Source organism: Xenia sp. Carnegie-2017, unplaced genomic scaffold (assembly GCF_021976095.1).
Source record: "Xenia sp. Carnegie-2017 unplaced genomic scaffold, XeniaSp_v1 HiC_scaffold_23, whole genome shotgun sequence".
NCBI lineage: Eukaryota > Metazoa > Cnidaria > Anthozoa > Malacalcyonacea > Xeniidae > Xenia > Xenia sp. Carnegie-2017.
The window spans coordinates 1,216,049-1,239,321 of record NW_025813486.1 but is presented as its reverse complement, the minus strand read 5'-3'; the positions used below and the strand labels follow the sequence as shown (position 1 = coordinate 1,239,321).

General features: G+C 35.3%; 4 protein-coding genes across 5 annotated transcripts; 2 read left to right on the top strand and 2 right to left on the bottom strand.

Moving 5' to 3' along the window:
- The first annotated feature begins 58 nt into the window (after window positions 1-58).
- Window positions 59-2,973, top strand: LOC124449580 (casein kinase I-like). The gene is made up of 8 exons (XM_047000516.1): window positions 59-446; window positions 663-773; window positions 1,185-1,333; window positions 1,414-1,642; window positions 1,829-1,999; window positions 2,076-2,224; window positions 2,349-2,505; window positions 2,579-2,973. The coding sequence occupies exons 1-8, from the start codon at window positions 371-373 to the stop codon at window positions 2,836-2,838; spliced, it is 1,302 nt and encodes a 433-aa protein (XP_046856472.1). The 5' UTR covers window positions 59-370; the 3' UTR covers window positions 2,839-2,973.
- Window positions 2,974-3,378: 405 nt separating this feature from the next.
- Window positions 3,379-4,438, top strand: LOC124449582 (protein chibby homolog 1-like). Its single transcript, XM_047000519.1, has 3 exons — window positions 3,379-3,584; window positions 3,859-3,980; window positions 4,068-4,438. Exons 1-3 carry the CDS (start codon window positions 3,419-3,421, stop codon window positions 4,149-4,151), a joined length of 372 nt encoding a protein of 123 aa, XP_046856475.1. The 5' UTR covers window positions 3,379-3,418; the 3' UTR covers window positions 4,152-4,438.
- Window positions 4,262-19,942, bottom strand: LOC124449583 (mitochondrial import receptor subunit TOM22 homolog). Its single transcript, XM_047000520.1, has 4 exons — window positions 19,931-19,942; window positions 6,860-6,929; window positions 6,361-6,612; window positions 4,262-4,575 (listed from the first exon to the last, which is right to left on the bottom strand). Exons 2-4 carry the CDS (start codon window positions 6,905-6,907, stop codon window positions 4,510-4,512), a joined length of 366 nt encoding a protein of 121 aa, XP_046856476.1. The 5' UTR covers window positions 6,908-6,929; window positions 19,931-19,942; the 3' UTR covers window positions 4,262-4,509.
- Window positions 6,980-22,896, bottom strand: LOC124449578 (serine/threonine-protein kinase/endoribonuclease IRE1-like). 2 transcript variants are annotated; one of them, XM_047000514.1, is made up of 25 exons: window positions 22,714-22,896; window positions 22,482-22,590; window positions 21,584-21,620; window positions 20,716-20,788; window positions 20,278-20,350; window positions 20,021-20,155; window positions 19,896-19,938; window positions 17,960-18,015; window positions 17,623-17,682; window positions 17,071-17,257; window positions 16,410-16,491; window positions 15,286-15,542; window positions 14,403-14,652; window positions 13,714-13,822; window positions 13,109-13,196; window positions 12,965-13,037; window positions 12,323-12,379; window positions 11,269-11,428; window positions 10,399-10,592; window positions 9,412-9,553; window positions 9,241-9,292; window positions 9,075-9,144; window positions 8,866-8,992; window positions 8,548-8,615; window positions 6,980-8,435 (listed from the first exon to the last, which is right to left on the bottom strand). In XM_047000514.1, the coding sequence occupies exons 1-25, from the start codon at window positions 22,801-22,803 to the stop codon at window positions 8,211-8,213; spliced, it is 2,817 nt and encodes a 938-aa protein (XP_046856470.1). In that variant the 5' UTR covers window positions 22,804-22,896; the 3' UTR covers window positions 6,980-8,210. The 2 variants fall into 2 exon arrangements, 1 of the variants encoding a protein (XP_046856470.1); XR_006949452.1 differs by lacking the exon at window positions 6,980-8,435 and having other exon boundaries at window positions 8,560-8,615; window positions 9,241-9,300; window positions 9,409-9,553.
- Between the last annotated feature and the right edge of the window lie 377 nt (window positions 22,897-23,273).

The window sequence follows — 23,273 nt, the reverse complement described above, 5'->3', positions numbered from 1 at the left end:
TTGACAATGACATCATCGTCAGATGTCGACGTCCGTGAGTTTCCTAATATGGTCAACGGCGCTGTATCGATTTCTACGTCTTGGTTCAATTCAATCCAAAACAAATTAATGTTGGCTATGTTTTCTATTTAAATTTAACAATTGACACAATCCTTTTGAATCGGAGTTAGTGGATACGCGATGGTCGGAATTTTTTAGTCAACTGTAAAGCAAATCTCTCTGGCATTGAAAATCTCTCAAAATTAAAAACCTTTGGCAGCGAAGAGCAGCGTTGCACAATGGCGTCCTATATTGTATAGTCGACCTTTAAAATACGATTTACTTACATTTCTTCTCATTTTCGATACAAACTGCCGTCAACACTGCATTGATGGAACTGAGGGTTGGCAACAAGTATCGTCTTGGACGCAAAATTGGCAGTGGCTCGTTTGGCGACATCTATCTTGGTGAGAAAGAACGTTTTTTTGAACATTGTTTACAGTCTTGGCGATCAAGCGTTGTCAAGTGTTTCAGGCGTTAGACTACTAATATCTTTTGTTTTCCTTGCTTATTTTTTCTCGTAGCAATATCTAGTTGTTGTAGGGATGATTATTTGATGAAATTTGTCATGAAGCGTAGATTTCACAGAACCAAAACATTCTTTATCATTTTGCGTTCCCCAGGAATGAGCATCGCGACGTCTGAAGAAGTCGCCATAAAGTTGGAATGTGTGAAAACAAAACATCCGCAGTTGCACATAGAAGCAAAATTTTACAAAATGATGCAAGGTGGAGGTGAGCGTACAACAGTATTATATTTAGTTCCTGTTCATTGTGTTGAAACACTTGTTTTGTTGTATCTAAAATGTAATTTTATGGTGAGATAATTAAAATGATGAGGAATGCATAATACATCCTTTCTTGTTTGTTTTTCTCCAAAAAAATGGGCGAATATAATTGTTCAGTTTTAAAGGATACACAAATACCGGAGGTGCTCTAATTTGATTTTGATTTCACATTGTTATACTTTGTCAGAGATTTTTTTGTTAAGTTCTGTTACCTTTAAATCATGAGTGGAAGATTTTTTAAACACATCTCTTCACACTTTCTCCTTAATCTATCTTCAGTGGTGGGAACAATAGAAGTTCAATTTCCATCTATTCAAGGACATTTTAAAAATTGTTCAATTACCACTTTACATTTAAGTTGGAATTCCAACCATTAAATGGTGTGGTACCGAAGGTGACTACAACGTTCTTGTTATGGAGTTGCTGGGTCCGAGCCTTGAGGATCTGTTTAATTTTTGTGAGAGAAAATTCAGTCTAAAGACAGTACTATTGCTTGCAGATCAACTTGTAAGTAATATTCAGTAATTGAATATGTCGAGTGTAGTTTAAAACCAATGTCATCAAACCATTTTTCTTTACATTATCAGATCAGTCGTATTGAATATGTTCATAGCAAAAACTTCATTCATCGTGATGTGAAACCTGATAACTTCTTGATGGGTCTCAGCAAGAAAGGAAACCTAGTGTATATAATAGACTTTGGCTTAGCAAAAAAGTATAGAGATGCTCGCACCCATCAACATATTCCCTACAGAGAAAACAAGAATCTTACAGGAACGGCTAGATATGCCAGCATAAATACTCATTTAGGAATAGGTTTGCTGATACCTAGATTTCTTTAGATTTTTTCTGTTTTATTATTCTTTGGCAACTTTGTATGTGCCAAGCTGGCTGACACTTGGATATTCATCCGCAAGTCATGGCAATTATTCAACATATTTGCTTCTGAAGTCTTGATGAAATTTCATTAAAATGCTCCATTAATAAACTGCTTTCTTACAGAGCAAAGTCGACGAGATGATCTTGAATCACTTGGCTATGTCTTAATGTATTTTAATCTTGGCAGCCTTCCTTGGCAGGGTCTTAAGGCTGCCACAAAGAAACAAAAATATGAAAGAATTAGTGAGAAAAAAATGTCCACGCCAATAGAAGTCTTGTGCAAAGGATTTCCAAGTAATGTCTTTCTTCAAAGCCTAATAAAAAATCTCACAAATTCCTAACTACTATAAATACATTGTTTTTATTTCAGCCGAATTTGCAACATATGTAAATTACTGTCGCTCCCTAAGATTTGACGATAAGCCAGATTATGCCTACCTTCGGCAACTGTTCCGTAATCTCTTTCATCGCCATGGTTATGCATATGATTACATCTTTGATTGGAACCTATTGAAAATTGTAAGTAGACCTGTAATCTTTGGGGGGTAAGTAGACCTGTAATCTTTGGGGGGGAAGTAGACCTGTAATCTTTGGGGGTGGAGATGAAATAAAGTTGAAGTTATCAATTCTTGCAATTCTTTAGAATGGTCGAGATGATTCATCAACAGAAAGATCAAGAGATCGACTTGATCGCGATATTCCTCAGGATAGATTACACCATGGGCGAACATCAGCAAACCGTGCCAATATTGGTACTACAACCACTCGACTGCAAAGTGGCGCAGCACCAAATCCTGCTGGTAGATTTGATTTTTATCATGTTGCTTTTTGGTAATAGGTAAGATTTAGTATTGATGTACACTTTATGTCTAGTTGGGTCTAGGCCTGTATCACGTGGTGACAGAGATCGTAGAGTGAGTATGCGACTTCATCGTGGTGCAGATGGTGGTGGAGCTATTGAAGGTGGACGCGGTGAACCTTCACGAATGTCTGGTGTTAACACCCGTGCATCATTGGCTGCAGGTAATGCTTCCGGAGTACGTCGAATGGGTGGCTCTAGGGACAAAGGACTTGCAAACGAAGACTTCATACCCAGGAGTTCTGCTAGACAAATGCACAGAACTGGGAAATAATTAAACAGTGGTTGCAATTATTTACCTGCATTGAGAAGACAGTGATTTGCATGAAAACACACTTATGTGGAATTGTAAAATAACTCTTTGTATAGTAGATTGAAGAGAAATTTTTAAATTTGTCTGATGTTCAAATTTGTGCACGTGTAAATGTTGTTTCTTAGGAGGGAGGGAGGGGGTTTAAGTGTAATGCTTGATAGATGCCCCATGTTATGCTGAATTAAAACAAACTTTTGGTAGTTGAAAAATATAATGAAACAGTTTTGGCTCTGGTTCAAGATATGTGATGTGCTACACAGTTTCTACAAGGCAAAAAGTAATCTCTGCTATTTACGTAATAATAAACGCACAAACATATACGGATCAATAAACTATAAAAAATCGCATGTAAAAATAGTCGCCATACTCCATTTTTTGCCGAACCTAGCTACATTTTTTCTATTATCCAATTAACATCCAGATTTTGTAATTGAGATCAGTGCAAATGGCCGCGCGAGGGAACTGAGCCCTAGTATTTTTGCTTAGAAAGTTTGGGGAAAAATTTGAATTGTTTGTGTTGTAGGGTTTACGAATAATCACGATGCCTCTGTTTAAGAGAAAAGGGAAAGTTCCTGTACGTAATGTTGAGGCAGGTGCTACCACAATTAATGTGAAAAGTCTTGATAACACTGATGTGGAAAGCGGTATCATTAAACTAAATTTAGGCGACAACAAACTGGTGTTTGAAGACGGAGTTTGGACTTCGGGTAGGCTGAGCTAGCTAAGTCTTGTTTTCAATAGATCATTGCAAAACTTAACTTCAGCGAATCATGAAAGCTGCTCTTGTAAGAGAGTTTTTGAAATTTAACACACTTGTTCGTTTAATAAAAATGAACTACGTAGTATCTAAAAGGAACGAATTTTTATTACAATAAGCTATTGGCTAATGGTATATGTTTATTAATTTTGAAGGATCTTCACCAGAGTTGCGTAGTCTGTGTGCACGCTCTTATTTTAGTGGTATTAAATCATGATTTTTAGAAAATAGTGTCGAAGGAGGCCGTGGTACTGTAAGTAATGTGAAAAAACTCAAGGAACAGAACTTGCAGCTTAAAGAGGAGAACAATTTACTACATTATAAAATTGAAATCCTACTAGATATGGTAAGTTTGATAGTAATTATTTTGAAATCTTTGGTAAGCACAACAAAGTATTAGAAACTGCAATATTTTCTAACCATTTATGTATAGCTTGCAGCCAATAAAGCTGACCTTATTGTGAAAGATGAAGAAATTGAAATGTTAACAAAGAAGAAAGTGACAAGAGTTCATTAGATTTCTAACATTATGAAATACAAAGTTACGTGCTGAACATCATTATGAAGTTTGCCAACGTTAGCACTGTCATAAATAGCAATTTAATACATGGTAAATATGTAGATGACTTTTAAATATCAAGAATTTTGTTTCAGTTTAATTTTGGCAGAATAGCTATTCAATTTCAAGTACCTTTGGACATGTGTATACTAACATTTAAATCAACTTTACAACATCTCTGTAAAAAAACATTATAAAGGACTAGTTTTATAAAATATAAATTAAATGAATTTTATCTTAAGGTACATATTTTTAGCTCAACTATAGCCACATACCCTTGCCAAATGTTTGCTTTTCATTACATTCATGAATATCTTTATCTCATCAACATTCCTGGAGGTCCCATCCTTGCATTTGTGGTTGCACCAGGTCCCAAGAGGATCTAAGAGAATAAATGGAGTATAAGTTTTTAAGCTTGCAAGCAAGCACTTTTCAAATTAAACCGTGGAATGAAGTTCTTTCCCAGCAGTAATGCATAGAATGAAACATACTCTGATAAATAAAGTCATCTTTCAAACTCAAAATGTGACTTATATGAAAACACAAAGCAATTTTTGATTTTGAAATAGAATTCAAATATGACCAATTAAAAAATTGCATCATGTTAACTCACATCTACAGTTTGCAAGATGTCTTTTTTTTCATCAGCCTTTATGCTTTATCTTATACTATTAAATGAACTTCATAAATTTGTCACAAAGTTTAACAGTTCAAAAGAATTCAAAAGCCAGTCAAACGAAGGCCTCTGATTGGCTACTTTTAAAACAAGGCAACTGAAATTGATAGACCTAGTATCTCAAACGAGAGAGCTTCTGTACTATCAAACTTGCTTAGGGTAACTTTTCAGGACTAATCTCTGCTTAATGAGTGACTAGTCACCAGACCCCTTCTCCCACTAGGGAAAAAACAGAAAAACGGAAAATTCAATAGCTATAAGATGCATTGTAGGCACAGTATAGAAACCAGTGTGTGAATTAGTTTAGAAAAAACGATGTGCAATTTTTTGACAAAAGTGTTTCTTTAGAGGCATAATCAAATCGATATTACATTAATTATTGCTAATTGCTAAATTAATATTTTTAGACGTGAACAAATTCATATGATTTACGACAGTGTTTTTCGATAAAACCGCTGATTTTTGCACAACGATGTGCAAATTGCACATTGCACACCGTTAATTCGCACACTGATAAAAACAAATAGTAGTCTCATTCCTTTGTGTGACTTGGTGCTGTATATTTAATTAGATTAATGGCTGGGGATAGCCACCTAAGCACTCCTATTTACTGGCTGCCACTATAGTAATCAAATGCATAATAAGATATGCACGACATAAAAAAATTTCTATTGAGTAGGACTACTGTTTGTTTCTATACTGTGTTATAGGTATATTTCTTGGAAACAATTTCATTTAAAATGAAAACAAAATTCAATTTTGTTGTCTGATAAGTTTAGTTTTTTTATTAAAAATTATCAATGAAAACTTTGATGTTAAGAAATAAACTAGAAAAAAATGATATCAGATAAAGATTCCATCTTTATCAAATGTGTAATAATATGAAGGAAAATAAGAATTTAAACCAATTGTCAAATATCCCCAAAACTGTAGTAAGAAAAATTTGCCAGCTAAACACATGCTTTTGTGTCTTTGTTTGACAATTTTGGTGGTCACATTTATTCCATAGAAGTGTCCAGTTGATGGAGGGGCCAATATCATAAATTACATGAGATTAAAATTAGGAATTTACAAAGTGTCAGCTTAATGCTGGGCCACTAAATACAGTTTTGACAGTACTAAATTCTTACATGTTTGTAGATGTAGATTGTCCAGGTTGGTATAGTCCTGAGAAGGACTGTTTTTGTTGTTGTTGACTGATGTTTCGACAACCTTAGCAGTAGTCATCTTCAGAGTCAAATGTTCGCTCTGTCATCCAAATGATCATAATAAATTAAATGGTTTGAACCCGGGAGTATCGTTACATGTTTGTAAATGTAGATCGTCCAGTTTGGTATAGTCATGAGAAGGACTGTTTTTGTTGGTGTTGACTGACGTTTCGACAACCTTAGCGGTAGTCATCTTCAGAGTCAAATATATGGTTCCCTATAATGGTTCTATTAACTATATCTTGTTTGTATGTTCTTATCAACTATAATGGCTCCGACTCACTTGTCTCTGTTGCTGTTTCTCTGCTTCTTCTGCTTGTGCACGTTCCACTTCAAAGATCAATGGCAACGCCAACACAGTAAATGATGTCGTAGCTATCCATAAGCTACTGCTTCCAAAGCTGTATAACTTATTGAAGCCTTTGACGGCCAGATCTGCTGTAGAACATACCACACTTCGGAAGCTTTCCGGAAACATTTCTGTTAGACCAATTAATCTTTCGGTTATGGTCTCATCTTCAATATTCTCGAGGTCCTATTCAATGAGATTACAAAAATATCATTCACAAAAACAATCTCTTGAAATGATGTACTTTTTTTAATAAACTAAATGACCGAAACGGCAAAACCTCAGTCTTCCATAATACAATACCATAATTATTTTACGAACACGTGGGAAAGTACGGACGGTTCGTTTAATTATACAAGCGCATGATACGAAAAGAATACATAAAGTTAATAAAAAAAAACAACTTGGTCGTTTAACCACTAAAGAAAAGTACCTCTAGTTCATCAATTCTTGCAGAAGAAGTACTTGGAGAAGACGCCATTTTTCAACTAAAAAGTTCACACCTAATACTTCATGTAGAGGTACGTGTAGTAAATCAATGGAGAATCGCAGATTATGCTAAATACATTACAAAATATATTGACGCAACTTTAGGAAGTTTGAATCATGAATGCATTGAAGTACAGTAACTTGTGTGACTAAAATATCGTATTTACATAAAAAATATTTCAAGTTTACAGCAGGATTTTTAAGGCGATCTAAAAATAAATCTACACTGCTAGCGCATTAAAATATATTACACGAACGATTTTTTCTCTCTCTTCTTGCAATGTTCATCGACATTTATTTGCAAGAGAGTTTGTGAGCAGCCTCCAAATGAACCATCTGAACGACTATAAAGGCGGAGTGTTTTTTCTCTCACTTCTTGCAATATTCTGCGACTATTATTTACCAGAGAGTTTGTGAGCAGCCTCCAAATGATCCATCTGAACGACTAAAAAGGCCGAGCGTTTTTTCTCTCACTTCTTGCAATATTCTGCGACTATTATTTACCAGAGAGTTTGTGAGCAGCTTCCAAATGATTCATCTGAACGACTAAAAGGCCGAGCGTTTTTCTCACTTCTTGCAATATTCTGCGACCTTTATTTAGCAGAGAGTTTGTGAGCAGCCTCCAAATGATCCATCTGAACGACTAAAAGGCCGAGCGTTTTTCTCTCACTTCTTGCAATATTCTGCGACTATTATTTACCAGAGAGTTTGTGAGCAGCTTCCAAATGATTCATCTGAACGACTAAAAAGGCCGAGCGTTTTTTCTCTCACTTCTTGCAATATTCTGCGACCTTTATTTAGCAGAGAGTTTGTGAGCAGCCTCCAAATGATCCATCTGAACGACTAAAAGGCCGAGCGTTTTTCTCTCACTTCTTGCAATATTCTGCGACTATTATTTACCAGAGAGTTTGTGAGCAGCCTCCAAATGATCCATCTGAACGACTAAAAAGGCCGAGAGTTTTTTCTCTCACTTCTTGCAATATTCTGCGACTATTATTTACCAGAGAGTTTGTGAGCAGCCTCCAAATGATTCATCTGAACGACTAAAAAGCCAAGCGTTTTTTCTCTCACTTCTTGCATTATTCTGCGACCTTTATTTAGCAGAGAGTTTGTGAGAAACCTCTATATGATTCATCTATCATTTCTTTGGACAAGTATTCTTTGAAAGATATTTGTAACCATCATTGCTTTTATAAATAATCATCTTTGTTAAATAACGCTTGGAGCTTTCCTTGATGGTGAAATGCGTGGATGGGCTTCAGTCACCGTGGACATTAAAATTGACATATTGTGTATTATTTAGTGGAGAAAACCTCGTTCTTTAACTTCACATTGCCAGCAGAGTCCGACCTGAGGTCGTAATATGTATTGAACATAGCTTCGTGTTTGTATGGCTTCAAAACGTCATAGGTATGCATTATTAAGCGCGGGAAACGAGTCGTAAAATATCTTACGTAACCATCCGGAATGCTGCCGAGTGACCTACGAACGTTTTCCGGTAATTCTCGATAATGATGTTTCTGAATAAAATATCAATATATCAGAAGAGTGATGTTATCGTTAAACACGGACCAATAAGAAATCAATCTTAAGATAGAAGAGTTTGGAAGTGAGAGAGACATCCAGTATTACCTTATTACGAATGGCCCTGAGTAAATCTCTAACAAGCTCGCCACGATAACTTCGAAATCGTCGAAGATCTAAACAAATAAGTTAAGAAATGCCAGAGAATTAGTATCAGACAGTATTTTTACATAATCCCGTGCGTAAGTGTAATCCCGTTTACTAAATCACGTAAAATTGATAACTAATCTAATCTCTAACCAATATCTCTGCGATAGCATAGGTAATATAAGATTTAGGGTTAGGATTAAGATTAGGTATCATATCAATTTCGCGAATTTGTAGAACACGGAATGATTACCATTGATAATTATTACACATACATACCTCCGCGTAACTCCATCCCTAAATGAACATTCCAATCCCCTCGTACTACTCGTATGGAGTCTTTTTCTAGATCTTGCAACAAAGATGATGTTTCAGGATCCTCTTTCTCGATCCTGTCACTGACATCCTGAAAAAACAAAACAAAATGAATCTAGTGTTATCAAGAACTATGAAAACATTAAAAACAATCATGAAAAATCACAGCATACTTGTAAGAACGCAAGTTGTTTTGCCCTCGACCAGAAAAACGGATGTTTTAAAATATCGTGAACACTTGGTCTAGAGAAAATTTAAAAAAAAAACAATTCACTTTGGATTGAAGCAAAACTCAGACTCTTTCACTGTCAGATAGAAGTTGGTATTGGCAAAAATCACCGTTTATAAGCATCGCTGTCGATCATTTGCCGAATGAGTTCTTTAGAAATTTGTTCCCGGCTAAATGAAGAAAACAAAACATCAGTAGGCAACAACTGTGGACATAAAGGCATGCCTATGGATACAAAGCAATATCTATGGATAATGTGACGGAAAGAGAAACAATACCATCGCATTCTTTAATCATATCAAGGTCAAAATCGCCATTGATGATGTTTCCTTGTTGTTTAAAACGATCGCCGAATGGATGAAGACCTCCAGACAAAATGTAGTAAAATATACATCCAGATGAAAATATGTCCACTGCCCTTGTCTAGTGACAAAATATACATAAATGTACATAACTGTTCATTCATATATATAATGGACACGTTAGTTGACAACGAAATATCCACTCTACTGCTCAAAAACTAAATATCCACAAATGTACCTAAGTGTTCATTCATATATATAATGGACACGGTAGTTGACGAAATATGCACTGTTCTGGTCTAGTGACAAAATATACATAAATGTACCTAAGTGTCATTAATATATATAATGGACACGGTAGTTGACAACGAAATATCCACTCTACTGCTCAAAAACTAAATATCCACAAATGTACCTAAGTGTTCATTCATATATATAATGGACACGTTAGTTGACAACAAAATATCCACTCTATTGGTCTAATAACTAAATACACACAAATGTACATAAGTGTTCATTTATATATTTAATGGACACGTTAGTTGACGAAATATGCACTGTTCTGGTCTAGTAACTAAATATCCACAAATGTACCTAAGTGTTCATTCACTATTGAATAAAAGACGTTTCCATAAGCCAGAGCAAACACGAAATTACTTCTTTTATAAAATAACAGCAATGCGAAACAGATACTTTTAATCAAATGTTGAAATTTTTTCTCCGACATATATTCACACTACAATGTTTCAAAACACGTCTGCCTTTGACGGTCAAGAAGAAAGTGAAGATTTGCAACAACATAACAGAACAAAACGACGTAAAAATGATGCTCAAAAGCAAGTAAACATTTTCATTTGGTTAAAAACATTTGTGTAAGAGCATCAATAAAAAGACAGGAATTACAAATTTTTTGAATAGCCACAAAAACAAACGCTACTTTCTCGACTACAGCTCAAATGAACATACCATTTTACATTCAGGTCGAAACATTTCTGGTGCAATCCAACCATCCGTTCCTATTGCTCCGGACTGTGACGTTAACGAATGACGGCCATGAGCTAGCTTCTTACAAAGACCGAAATCAGACAGGAGCGCTTTCACTTCGCCTTTGGAATTTGGCTTTGAGATGAGAATGTTGTGAGGTTTTATGTCGCGGTGCACTGAATTAACAGAGATGACATAAACGTTGTTATATTCTAGATTATATTGTTGAAAAAATAAAAACACACTCCAGGTTTATAAAAGATCAATAGAGATGACATAAACGTTGTTATATTCTAGATTATATTGTTGAAAAAATAAAAACACACTCCAGGTTTATAAAAGATCAATAGAGATGACATAAACGTTGTTATATTCTAGATTATATTGTTGAAAAAATACAAATACACGCCAGGTTTATAAAAGATCAATAGAGATGACATAAACGTTGTTATATTCTAGATTATATTGTTGAAAAAATACAAATACACGCCAGGTTTATAAAAGATCATATATATAATGGACACGTTAGTTGACGAAATAAGCACTGTTATTAGTGTACTGTTATTAGCGTACGTGTGGGGCTTTTGGGTTTGAGTTTGAGAGAGAACGGTCTATAGGCAGAACGAGTGCAACTACGAGCAAAAGCGAGTCTTTGGATTTATAACTAGGATTTTATACGTGTTTATTGATGGTGAAAAAGTAAAAACGCAGTCCAGCTTAACGTATATAACACAAAGATTAACACAACTGAACTCAAAAAGACATTCAACAAGGGACGGAAAGCGGATGCATCTAAAAATCCTGCACATGCTTCAAAACATGTACAACACATACAAACTATGGCAAACTTACCAATATTCAATGAATGAAGATGACTTAATCCTAACATAGTTTGTTCTATTAACTCCAGAGGTTGTAATCCGTGACGGTCAAAAGATGAATCTTCTACATATTCCTGAACGGTAGCTGCACAAAGTTCTATGGCGATGTAACGAAATTGAGGCGTTTCTTCCTACAATAATAAAACAAGTTTCTTTATTTCTGATGATTTCCTATACACGCCATTACAACTAATGTTATGAGAGTGGATTTCTATGAAGTGTTGCCGTCGAAAATTATATAAAATTTAATAATAATTAACACCAATTTCCCCCTTTCGTTCCAGGCTCTTGGAGAGAGGGACGAGTCACTTGCTCGACAAACAGATTGTGATTTCATACATGAGAATTTTGTCCTATTCCTCAGCCATAGAGCTGCAGCAGTTGAGCAAGCGATCTAATTGGTTTTCGCAGCAAAGAATGGCGAGAATTACTTTTTACAACAATAAATCCCAAGATCTTAAGATAAAATCTTGAAGTAGGCAACATTTATATGGATAAAAATTGAATAAAAAATGTCAAAATGACCCAATATGTTACTGTGCTGTCCTTTAAAAGACGTGCACTTAACTTATAAGTCTGCATTCTTATCTCGCATTAAATGATATATATTTCAAATGCTACAGTACCGACCTCGAGTAACATGACTTGACTCGCGAGTATTGAATGGCGAGATATTGCTACAAATGAATAGTCGTTTAGCTCCCATGTTTCATAAAAAGATATAAAACCGTTGCCTTCAAAATGTTGAACGAATTTTCCTTATCACTACACTTAAAATTATGTTTGTCAATTTCAAACACTGGAGAAACAAATTTTTGCGAGTTATTTCGATTCACTCGCAAACTTCTCACACTCGAGAGTGACTCGCAACTGCATCGCGAGTCACTCGCTCAATCGCAACTCGTCCCTCTCGAGTGACCCGCAATTGACTCGCGAGTCAAGTCATGTTACTCGAAGTCGGTTCTGTATGTCATTACTTTGAACGAATCATAATACACGTGCACGACACATATAGACCTACTTACTGTGCAGAAATAGCGAATAACATTTGGGTGTTCATCCGATTCTCGAAGCAAGGCAACCTAAAGTTGAAATAAATACAAACATGAAAAAGGTATTTTTTTATTTTAATGCTTTATCACAAGAAATATTTGTAATATGGCATATTTGTAAAAAGCTATATTAGAAATTTGCAGCCTGGCATACTACCAATTTGAAACCTGGCATACTACCAATTTGTAACCTCGCATACTACCAATTTGTAACCTCGCATACTACCAAACTGTAACCTCGCATACTACCAATTTGTAACCTCGCATACTACCAAACTGTAACCTTGCATACTACCAATTTGTAACCTCACATACTACCAAACTGTAACCAAGCATGCTACCAATTTGTGACCTCGCATACTACCAATTTGTAACCTCGCATACTACCAAACTGTAACCTTGCATACTACCAATTTGTAACCTAGCATACTACCAAACTGTAACCTCGCATACTACCAATTTGTAACCTCGCATACTACCAAACTGTAACCTCGCATACTACCAATTTGTAACCAAGCATACTACCAAACTGTAACCTCGCATACTACCAATTTGTAACCAAGCATACTACCAATTAAGTTGATGTTGAACAGTGATTATGAAAGTTGTAAATACCTCGTTATCTGCAAAACTGAAGCAATCTGGTAATATTCGTTTGACAGCAACGCTGCGATTCTCAAATTTACCTCTAAAAGACACAAGTTTACAAGCATGGAACAAAATTGCAAACCAAACAAAAAAATCCCTAAATGATCACACCTGTACACAGCAGTCCCTTCACACCCCCTTCCCAACAGATCTTTAGGATTGTAAGATATTTTGCCGACGACAATGACTCCATTTGATGCTGAAAAAGACAAAAAAGAAGTTAAATTACACCAATAAATGAGAATCCTTCTGAAATGTTGTTCTCACGCAGTACGCTTAACTTGAAGAGGAACTAATGGCAAACGTTCAAGTGGGATAGAAAAAGTACATGCGGGAGGGATAGCAGTCATGCATGGGGGGATGGCATAAGTGTATGTAGGATAGCAGACGTGAATGGGGATAGAAAAAGTACATGCGGGAGGGATAGCAGTCATGCATGGGGGGATAGCGTAAGTGTATGTAGGATAGCATAAGTGTATGTTGGAGAGCATAAGTGTATGTAGCATAAGTGTATGTAGGATAGTAGACGTAAATGGGGGATAGCAAATGTTAATGTGGATAGCAAATAAGCATGGTAGATAGCAATAGTAAGTATGTATTCATTAACCTAGCTAGCCCGCATATTTCTATTGGATAGCAAACGTGCCCGAAGAAGGGAGGGATGGAGGGGAGGGTAAGGAAATTGATGTGGGCTATAAATATTCAAATATTCATACCATCGTCTTCACTAGCACTGCTGTAGGTGAAAGACTCAGCAGGAACATAAAGTTGAGCACCAGTTGGTTTTGCAGACGCTTCTATAGAAACATTTGAACCATGGCGTTTCTACGAATGAAAGAAAGGCAAGATGATTAACGAATCGTGAACATCACGGTAAAGATTTGTATTTCACAATAAAACGTTAAGTTTGAAGATCGAGAGAAGAAGATGGAGCAGCATGGTTGGTCTTGTAGTTGATATAAAAATTAAGGATGAAAAATTAAAGCCTATGAACGTTGTGGATGGGATTAAATTATTGTTATAACACGTAATGGCACATTATCATTAAACAAGATACAACATAACCAATTGAGGGTCCAGATCTAAAATGCGTTACATGTACAGTAGCGTGGCCTGTCTTAAAATTTAGTCCTGCTATCTAAATTTTCCCGCCTTCAATCACTGTTAAAACAATATATTTGACAATATATACGCGAGATTATACCCAGACACGCGTGTGTAATCAATCAATTTTCACTCCGAGAATCTCGAAACACTAAACACGCGTGTCTGGGTGTGATCTCGTGTGACTGAGTGTAAAATTTGGCTTCAATTATTTGCTTTAGGAAGCGTTCCATGTATTATAGTTCGATGAATTGAAGAGTTAGCTGGTTTGTGCAAACCTAACAACAACATCCCTACGTACCTCTATGTACAACAAAATAAAAAGAATGAGAGGGATGCCAATTGTTGCCAAGATTGTATACAGCAATCGCTCGTGCATCTTGAGCATTTCCATGACCTGCTCCTGTGACATTGTCGCCCTTCCTTCGCCTTCTTTTAAGTTATAATCATCATTTTCATATTCAAAATCATCGTCGTCTTCTTCTTCATCTTCGTAACTGGCGCTTCGTTGATTAGGGATAAATGGATCAGCAACATGTGTGATTCGAAATCTAAGGAATAACAAACACTACACGTTTGGGAGGTTTACAAGATTGCGTATGCCAATAAATAGATCATTGAAGATTTATCTGCTTTTCATTGTTGAAGGAAGTCCAACTTTCTTCAACTACTGACACCTTCCAGATTTACTTATAAAGTTTCAGTCAAGATACTTCAATTTCGTCGCACCAAACCTGAATTTATCATTAGCAGTCTAGGCGTATCAATAGGCACCTTTATGTATGAATAGGTATGTGTTTCAGTGTGTATAAATAGGTAATTTGTTGTATCAATAGGTACCTTGGTGTATCAAGAGATAACTTGGTGTATTAATAGTTATCTTTATGAGTGTGTATAAATAGGTACTTTGTTGTAACATTAAGTACCTTGGTGTATCAACAGATACCTTGGTGCATGAATAGTTATCTTTATGAGTGTGTATAAATAGGTACTTTGTTGTAACATTAAGTACATTGGTGTATCAACAGATACCTTGGTGTATGAATAGTTATCTTTATGAGTGTGTATAAATAGGTACTTTGTTGTAACATTAAGTACATTGGTGTATCAACAGATACCTTGGTGTATGAATAGTTATCTTTATGAGTGTGTATAAATAGGTACTTTGTTGTAACATTAGTTACCTTGGTGTATCAACAGGAGGGACTTTATGATGACCCACAGCAACTGGTGTTTTGTTAGGAACACCTTGTGTTTTAGCTTGATCCTTCTTCGTTCCTTTCTGCTCTTCTAACTTTTGTGTTGTTTTATTCTGCTTCTGTTTCTTCAACGTGTTATCCTTTCCACCAATGACAATTTTATAAGTATGACCAAGATGTTGCCCGGATTGGCTTGGCTTTGCAGCGACATCTCGAGGACCGCCAATCAACGGAACTTTTGGCTGAAAATGCAAAACAAAATGAACACAATCAGATGACGATAGATAAAGTCTGCACTTAATTTAAACTGGACAATACATTAAACTTCTCAAACTTCATATTTTAACAACTGTAAATCTTGTAAAGTAAATGGTTTGAGCCCGGGAGCATCTTTTTTGACTCTGAAGATGATTACCGCTAAGGTTGTCGAAACGTCAGTCAACAACAACAGCAAAAACAGTCCTTCTCAGGACTATACCAACCTGGACGATCTACATTTACAAACATGTAAATCTTGTGTCACCCTCGGGATACAGAATGTACGTGTAATACTCTCACACAAGATTGTGGAGGATGTGGGGGATAGAATGTAAAACATGTCATTTGTGACACAAATTTCAAGCACAGAGAATGATATCAGCTTGCTATTAATCCATTGACGTCTTTATAAGAGCTCAGTGTACCTCACTTCAAGAGCTCAGTATTCACGTGACTTAAAGAACTCTGTACTACGTTATTTTGAGAGCTCAGTATTTACGTCACTTTAAAAATGCTAGGTATTACGTCATTCTAAGTGCTCGATGTTACGTCATTTCAAAAGCTCAGTATTTACGTCACTTTAAAAATGCTAGGTAGTACGTCATTAAGAGTGCTCGATGTTACGTCATTTCAAAAGCTCGGTGTTTACGTCATTTCAAAAGCTCGGTGTTTACGTCATTTCAAAAGCTCGATGTTTACGTCATTTCAAAAGCTCGGTGTTTACGTCATTTCAAAAGCTCGGTGTTTACATCATTTCAAAAGCTCGATGTTTACGTCATTTCAAAAGCTCGGTGTTTACGTCATTTCAGGTGCTCGGTATTACGTCATTTCGGGTGCTAAATTTTACTTACTTCAATTAATTGGGTTCCTTCCTCGATAACTGATGGTAAGGCATACAGTTTTCCTTGGTGTTTTCCCACGTAAAGTGTAGAACTGAAATTAAAAATAAAAATAAAATAAAAACGTTTCGTAAATGTAAAGAACAGCTCAATTCCAAAGTTGAAAAATAAAAAACTACAAAAATTAAAACGTGATGGGAAATATTTCAAAGATAAATATGAAGACACATTTTTTGTCATCTTTCCTTCATCTTTTTTATCTTTCCATCAAAATTTTAGAAATAATCCCATCGGAAACTCCTCGTTAAAAAATACTCCCAACAAGATTCCCATTTTAAAAATATTCCCAACTTTATCCTTCAATAAAGTAAATGGTTTGAACCCGGGAGTATAGTTACATGTTTGTAAATGTAGATCGTCCAGGTTGATATAGTCCTGAGAAGGACTGTTTTTGTTGTTGTCGACTGACGTTTTGACAACCTTAGCGGTAGTCATCTTCAGAGTCAAATGAGGAGTAAACGTCAGGTGATAGCCGTATTTGTTATCTGGTTCTTACGTCATTGTATTGTGTGTACAGGAAATGTGTATTGTCATTGTGAATTAGTGTGAAGTGAAATGTTTTTAGTTGTGATGTGTGATTTAGGTGTGATGTTTCATCCTTCAAGATACTTACTCAAAATAGAGTTCCCCGGAGTCAATGAATTTATCACCAGAAGTATTTGCTTTTGTCAAATTATCTGTGAGTTTTAGTAAAGTGTCTTTAGCAATATGAGTGACAGGAACTTTCATAAGACTATCGCCATCCCATTTATAAATACCCACAACAGGCGAATCGAATTTCTTCTCCCAGTGAATTTTTCCTGTTAAGAATTGAAAGAACTTTATCTTTTCATAAATATATTTTGCTTTTCATTTTGACAACTCGTTTTTGAGTTTTTATAATAACAAAAAACTAAGAAAATCAATAGCCATCAACTTGGATATACGTAACTGACGAATTTGTGCAAAAACTCTCTGTTCATCCCCCGAAGTCATTTCTAGAGCATGAAAAGAGGTTTATGAAGAAACAAGCTTTTTCATTAGAACTTTTAACTACATGGTTAACAGGAAAAGAAGTTGTAAAAAATTTTGTCAGCAATTGGCTTTTTGTAGTCTTGACAATTAGTTGTGTTATTGTCACGAAGAGAATCGCAAATGATACACCAACGAAGGTTTTGAAAATCACCTGAATCAAGTTCCATTGACAAAACCATTCCATCCGAACTGGATGCAAAATGAAACATATCTATATAAAAACAAAACTGACCATGTAAAATAAATTACGCAAAAAAATCACTGTTTCCGCACGAAATTCAGCTAAGTATTCAGCTAAGTATACCAATAATTACTCCATGTAATGCTTGCGGTGCATTACGTGGTTCTGTTCTACACTTCACGCACATGCGCACATCATATAATATGTATTCAAAAACGCTTATAAAAGCTCTCGTTATAATCCCCATCAACCATTGGAGAAAGTGTATTGAGCATGCGCAGTTTCATTTAAATGTTTCTCAACTTACCGTAGTCAATATCGTCGACAACAGCCGCAGAATAATCAAAATACGTAGTGTTCCATCTAAAATAAAGAGTATATTTAGAACATTAAGGGATAAAAAGGCATAATAATGAACACAGGAAAATGACGTTTTCGCAGCGTGAAAGTTTTAAGCCGCTTACAGACGAGCAAATTTTTTTACAAATTTTTAGTCTGGGCTTTTTAGCAAAGTTTTCTTTGAAAAATGCATTTGTTCAAAAGTTAGCATGTCAGCTATTGTCATAGAAAATTTGCCACATGACTGATTTTGTTAGTCTGTAAGGTCTACAAAGATAATATGACAAATAACCAAATGCGATATGTTGATACGTACAGACGATCAAAGAAAATTCGCCACATAAAAATTTGTCGTAAAAAGTCTGTTGCCCGTACACACGGGCTAACGAGTATTTGTCATAGAAAATTGGTTCGTCTGTAAGTTGCTTTAGGTTATTTCAAAGAGCTCAAAAAGAACTTCAGATTTGAAAAAAACGTCATTTTCTACCGAAGTAGGTGCAACCTGATTCTACTACGTTACTGCTGTACAACGACCCGGAGATTAAACCCTAGGAAGTTTTGACTTTCTGCCCGAAAAAGGGAGTTAGTCTCCCGAAGTTTGAACAACACTTTCGAGTAGTGGTCAGCGACGTAGCCAGCCCACATATTTGGTCGTGCTATGTTTGTTTTTCTGTGTTTATTCACTGTAAAAACAGCAGATTTCTGAAGAAATGAATAATGTTATTGATCTAAAATTTACATAGCAGGACATCAAAACTTGCGGACTGGCAGCGCCACTTGTAGTAGTAAAGATAAAGATCAATAGTAAAGATACTAAACACAGACAAAATGACGCAAGCCAACTACATTAAACAGGATCTAATCAGCAGGGTAGCCTGTACACAAGTATAAGTCCTGCTATGCAAATTTCAGAACAGGATTATCCATTTCTTTGGAAGTCTTATATTGTCACAGTTAGTGAACGCAGAAACTATTTACATAGCTGAACTAAATAAGCAGGCTGGCAACACTAGTGTGTCCAATCAACTTTCTCGTAGCTACAAATTAAGATTTTTTTATTCAACGCAAGTAAATTCACAATATTCTATACGGAAATCAAAGTGCACGATGCAGTGAGGGTTTCTGTCAAAATATCGTACGAATAAGGACATTATTGACAAAGTTTGCTTATCGTCTTACAGGCTGGAAAATGTCAAGCAGAACCGCTGTCATGATTCATTTCTTAAAATTACCCGCATGAAGTATATTGGGCACGTTTTATACAAATAAATGAGATCAAACTTCAGTAAACAATAAAAATTTAGGAATTTACGCCTTTTTTCAAAACTTATTTTCAAAAGTTTTTAAATATAAAATGAAGGCTTGTTTTTAACATCGTAGACTTTCAAAAGTAGCCACTTGAAGTAAGTGGGCGGGCTACTTAGGGGGGGAGGGGACATGTTTTCCTGTTTTCGCTCTCAACATTGGCTGACGTTTTATCTACACAATATAAACAATTGTTTTTCAATGCGTTTTGAATTTCCTCTTCGTTGAATATTATTACAGTACGGTAAATAATTTTTGTGATATTGAAAAACTTCATTCAAAAGAGCAGCTACTTCAGAGGAAATGGATACTTAAGAGGGGTGGTTACGTACTTTAAAGGGGTGGTTACGTACTTTAAAGGAGTGGTTACATACTTTAAAGGAGTGGTTACATTAGAGAGGGCGGTTACTTTGGAGTTTCTTTGGCAGTTGATTGAAGTGTAAAATTTTAGGATGAATTTTAAATTTTGCCTAAAATTTCTATTTGTCTGTCAGTCATTCATTGCTGTATAATTCGCTGTCTACTGAAATTTGCTAAGACAAAGTAAAATATTTCATACAGATCTGTGTTTAAACACATTATTATCACCAGTTGCGTACCTTTTCTCTCTGGTCTTTGCATCATACATCGTGACCGTGTACTCTGTAATCAATTATCATATCACTGATTAGCTTAAATACTGGATATTTTTGAAGATGCATCCCAGTAAACAGTAAAAACACACCAGAACGTCCAAGAAATATGGGAGCCTTTCCACTGGTCATACTTGGACAGACAGTTTGTGAGCTGTCCACGGATAATGTTTGTAGTTTGAGTCCAGTCTCCGGGTCAATGGCATACCAGACATCTGATTTACGTCCTTTAATTATAAATCGACCAATTACAAATGGACAAATGAAGTGCTTGGACTATTTCATAATACATTTTCAAATATCAACTTGGGAAAGCGATGTTAAAATGCAAACATATAATACAGCATACCAATATACATCATTCCATCTGAACTTCGACAAGGTGATGCTTGAACAAGCTCCGGGATGGTGAATGGTAATTTCTAACATAAAAATTTAGCTTTAAGCAAAAGTGAAAAAATGACCGAAATATATATATATAAAGTAGAAGAAGATTTGCAAAATATGCATCAAAACAAGACGAGAAGTAAAATGTAAATTTTCGACTTTATTTCAAAGTCATCCTCAGACAGAATGATTCTGTCTGAGGATGACTTTGATTCTGTCTTAGGATGACTTTGAAATAAAGTCGAAAATTTACAGTTCACTTCTCATCTTGTTTTGATGCATATTTTGCAATCTCAAGATGTCTTGCTTCTTCGGAATTTGTTTTATACTATATTTCTTTAAATTGTCGGCTGGTCACGGTTTTATGTATATAACAAACAGCTTGTTTACTAAAAATTACCTTCAGGCCATCTTGTACGGCACCACCGAATGCATACAAACTACCATCATGTGGATCTGGTAAAAACACCGAGCTGAAAACCAAACAAAATATAACGATCATTGCTAGATTGTTGCTAATCATACAACAGCAATAACATGAAGTATTAGCATCAAACTCATTAATGTGAAGCAATAACAGTGACCCAGACTCCTTCATTCATTCAACACATTGAAAAGTGAACACAATTTCAAAACATGTTTAGTTGAATAGATAAAAATCATCCACAGTCTCTTAAAATGAAATAAAGTCTCTAGTAATCAGTGGCAGAGGGGGAGCATGGAGGAGCCTCCTTACACTCCCACTACTATTCATATGAATTTAAGTCAAGTGAGATTACATATTGCTGTAAAAGTAAGGCCATTCTTTGATGCAAAGAAAGAATCTAAGACATAGATATATTATCATCACATGCAGTGTGCGAATTAGTTCAGAAAAACAATGTGCAATTTTTTTGACAAAAGTGTTTCTTTAGAGGCATAATCAAATCGATATTACGTTAATTATTATATAGCGCTAAATGCTAAATTAATATTTTTAAAGGTGAACAAATTCATATGATTTACGACAGTGTTTTTCGTTAAAACCGCTGATTTTTGCACATTGTTTGAAAAAGTGATGTGCAATTGTTTTCATTTTAGCTAAAACGATGTGCAAATTGCACATCGCACACTGTTAATTCGCACACTGATCAGCTGTACTACTTGTTTAAGTACTACAACAGTCCAAATGGCCACAGTAGGGCAGGAAGGCAAATCCCATTTAACAAAAACATTCAAAACTCAAAAATTCATTTTTGTGTAGGTAGTTACATGATTTTTGAACTTACCCAGGTCTGATTGGAAACGATGAATGCAACACTGGATCTAAAAATTAGATATAAATATAAATAAGTGTGTGAATATAAACAAGTGTTGAATATTCAACACTTTAACACATCCAAAGCCAGATGGACAAGCAAGATGTGAGATAAAAAGCAACAAAGACTGAGTGACAGTCCATACCATGTCATTACATCAAATTTTATAGCTTACAGTGATAACAAAAATTTATAAATTTTAATGACAATCAATATTTCACATGGGACTTAACGTGTAATTAATTTAAATAAATAGTCAATATTTATAATCCACAAAACAACCAATTGCGATGTAACAAGATCTATGAGAATCATAGACAAAAGAACAGATGTTTCTCTACACAATGTGCAATCGTTTCCAAGATTTTGAAGAGTCCCGTGATCAACACTATTTTTGAAGGCAATGAATTATTCGGAAAACTTTTTCCTTTTGACCTTAAACAACTTTCAAACTCTTTGTTTTGAAAATAAAGACTCTCTCAAAATACAATCGTCTATGAATAATTTAAACTCGATTCCAACGAAATGAGCAGTTACAGCACAAATAAAGTTCGAAAAAACAGCATAGCGTGATCAAATGCTCCCATAGTGATATGGGCTAACGTATGTTTCATAACGTCTTTAAATATTATAGCATAATTTCAAAAGCTTCAGAGACTAAACAAAAAATAAGCAACCGGATGACATATTTTACAAGTGCCTTATTCTCTTGTCCCTACACTTCAAACAGACCAAAACGTGGTCGCCATCCGTTTGTATTTAACACTAAGCTTTTCACTCAAATTCATTTACTTGCATTCTTCATAAAAACTTCTTTGGAACAAGTTCAAAATGAGCAGAGCTTTTCGTATTCTATGAAGATGTTTACCTTCTTTAAAAGACCATTTCACAATTCCCGTTTTCTTTTGTACGGCGTACATAGTTCCGTCGATAGTTGATATGAAGAGATAAGCATTTGGAACACTTAAAGAATTTTTCTATAGAAAATAAGAGTGTACCTTCAGTTTTCAGATTTATGTACATTCAAATTTCCGTTCTAAATGATGGCAACTTTGCATACGATGGAATAGTGGGAACTTGTTTGATGTAGAACTACAAACCTTGTCGTTTGTCGACGCAGCAAAGTAAGTTAAAATCCCAATAAATAACACCACACACGACACAAAATAGGTCTTCGGACCAATCCTCATCTTATGCAATCGAATAAATATCAAATTTACGGTTGAAATTCGTCGAAATACATCAATGAAAGTTTACATCAGATATTTGTAATAATTATAGACACAAAGCTACCGCAGAACAATTTCTTCCTGCGATCTAATTGGTCGTTAATTGCTCTCTTTTCATTGGATAATTTGTATTACCGGAGATTTAAGAACATTTGGGGAAATTCTCGTAGGAACTTAGAAACTCAATCAGAAACTTGGTTCAGTACATCTCTGATTTCATTGGTTCGTTGAAATTACTTGAGATGTAAGAAAATCAGGTTGAATTCTTGTAGAAACCTAGAAACTTATTTTAAAAGACTACGGCCACTCTAATCTTCGTCTATGACATTTACTGCAATGACACGTCAACGACTGTGCGATAGGCGCGTTTAAACCCCCTAAAGCATTTTGTACATTTGTAAGTTTTGTTTAGTTGGTCGAACACAAATTGA

Coding starts and splice junctions, on each gene's coding strand:
- LOC124449582 (XM_047000519.1), top strand. CDS start 3,419: ATGCCTCTGTTTAAGAGAAAAGGGAAAGTTCCTGTACGTAATGTTGAG. Junction 3,585..3,858: donor AGACGGAGTTTGGACTTCGG/GTAGGCTGAGCT, acceptor CATGATTTTTAG/AAAATAGTGTCGAAGGAGGC. Junction 3,981..4,067: donor TTGAAATCCTACTAGATATG/GTAAGTTTGATA, acceptor ATTTATGTATAG/CTTGCAGCCAATAAAGCTGA.
- LOC124449580 (XM_047000516.1), top strand. CDS start 371: ATGGAACTGAGGGTTGGCAACAAGTATCGTCTTGGACGCAAAATTGGC. Junction 447..662: donor GTTTGGCGACATCTATCTTG/GTGAGAAAGAAC, acceptor TGCGTTCCCCAG/GAATGAGCATCGCGACGTCT. Junction 1,334..1,413: donor TATTGCTTGCAGATCAACTT/GTAAGTAATATT, acceptor TTACATTATCAG/ATCAGTCGTATTGAATATGT.
- LOC124449583 (XM_047000520.1), bottom strand. CDS start 6,907: ATGGCGTCTTCTCCAAGTACTTCTTCTGCAAGAATTGATGAACTAGAG. Junction 6,613..6,859: donor CAAGAATTGATGAACTAGAG/GTACTTTTCTTT, acceptor CTCATTGAATAG/GACCTCGAGAATATTGAAGA. Junction 4,576..6,360: donor AGAAACAGCAACAGAGACAA/GTGAGTCGGAGC, acceptor TTATTCTCTTAG/ATCCTCTTGGGACCTGGTGC.
- LOC124449578 (XM_047000514.1), bottom strand. CDS start 22,803: ATGAGGATTGGTCCGAAGACCTATTTTGTGTCGTGTGTGGTGTTATTT. Junction 17,683..17,959: donor TGTCGACGATATTGACTACG/GTAAGTTGAGAA, acceptor GTTTTTATATAG/ATATGTTTCATTTTGCATCC. Junction 12,380..12,964: donor TCAGTTTTGCAGATAACGAG/GTATTTACAACT, acceptor TTTCAACTTTAG/GTTGCCTTGCTTCGAGAATC.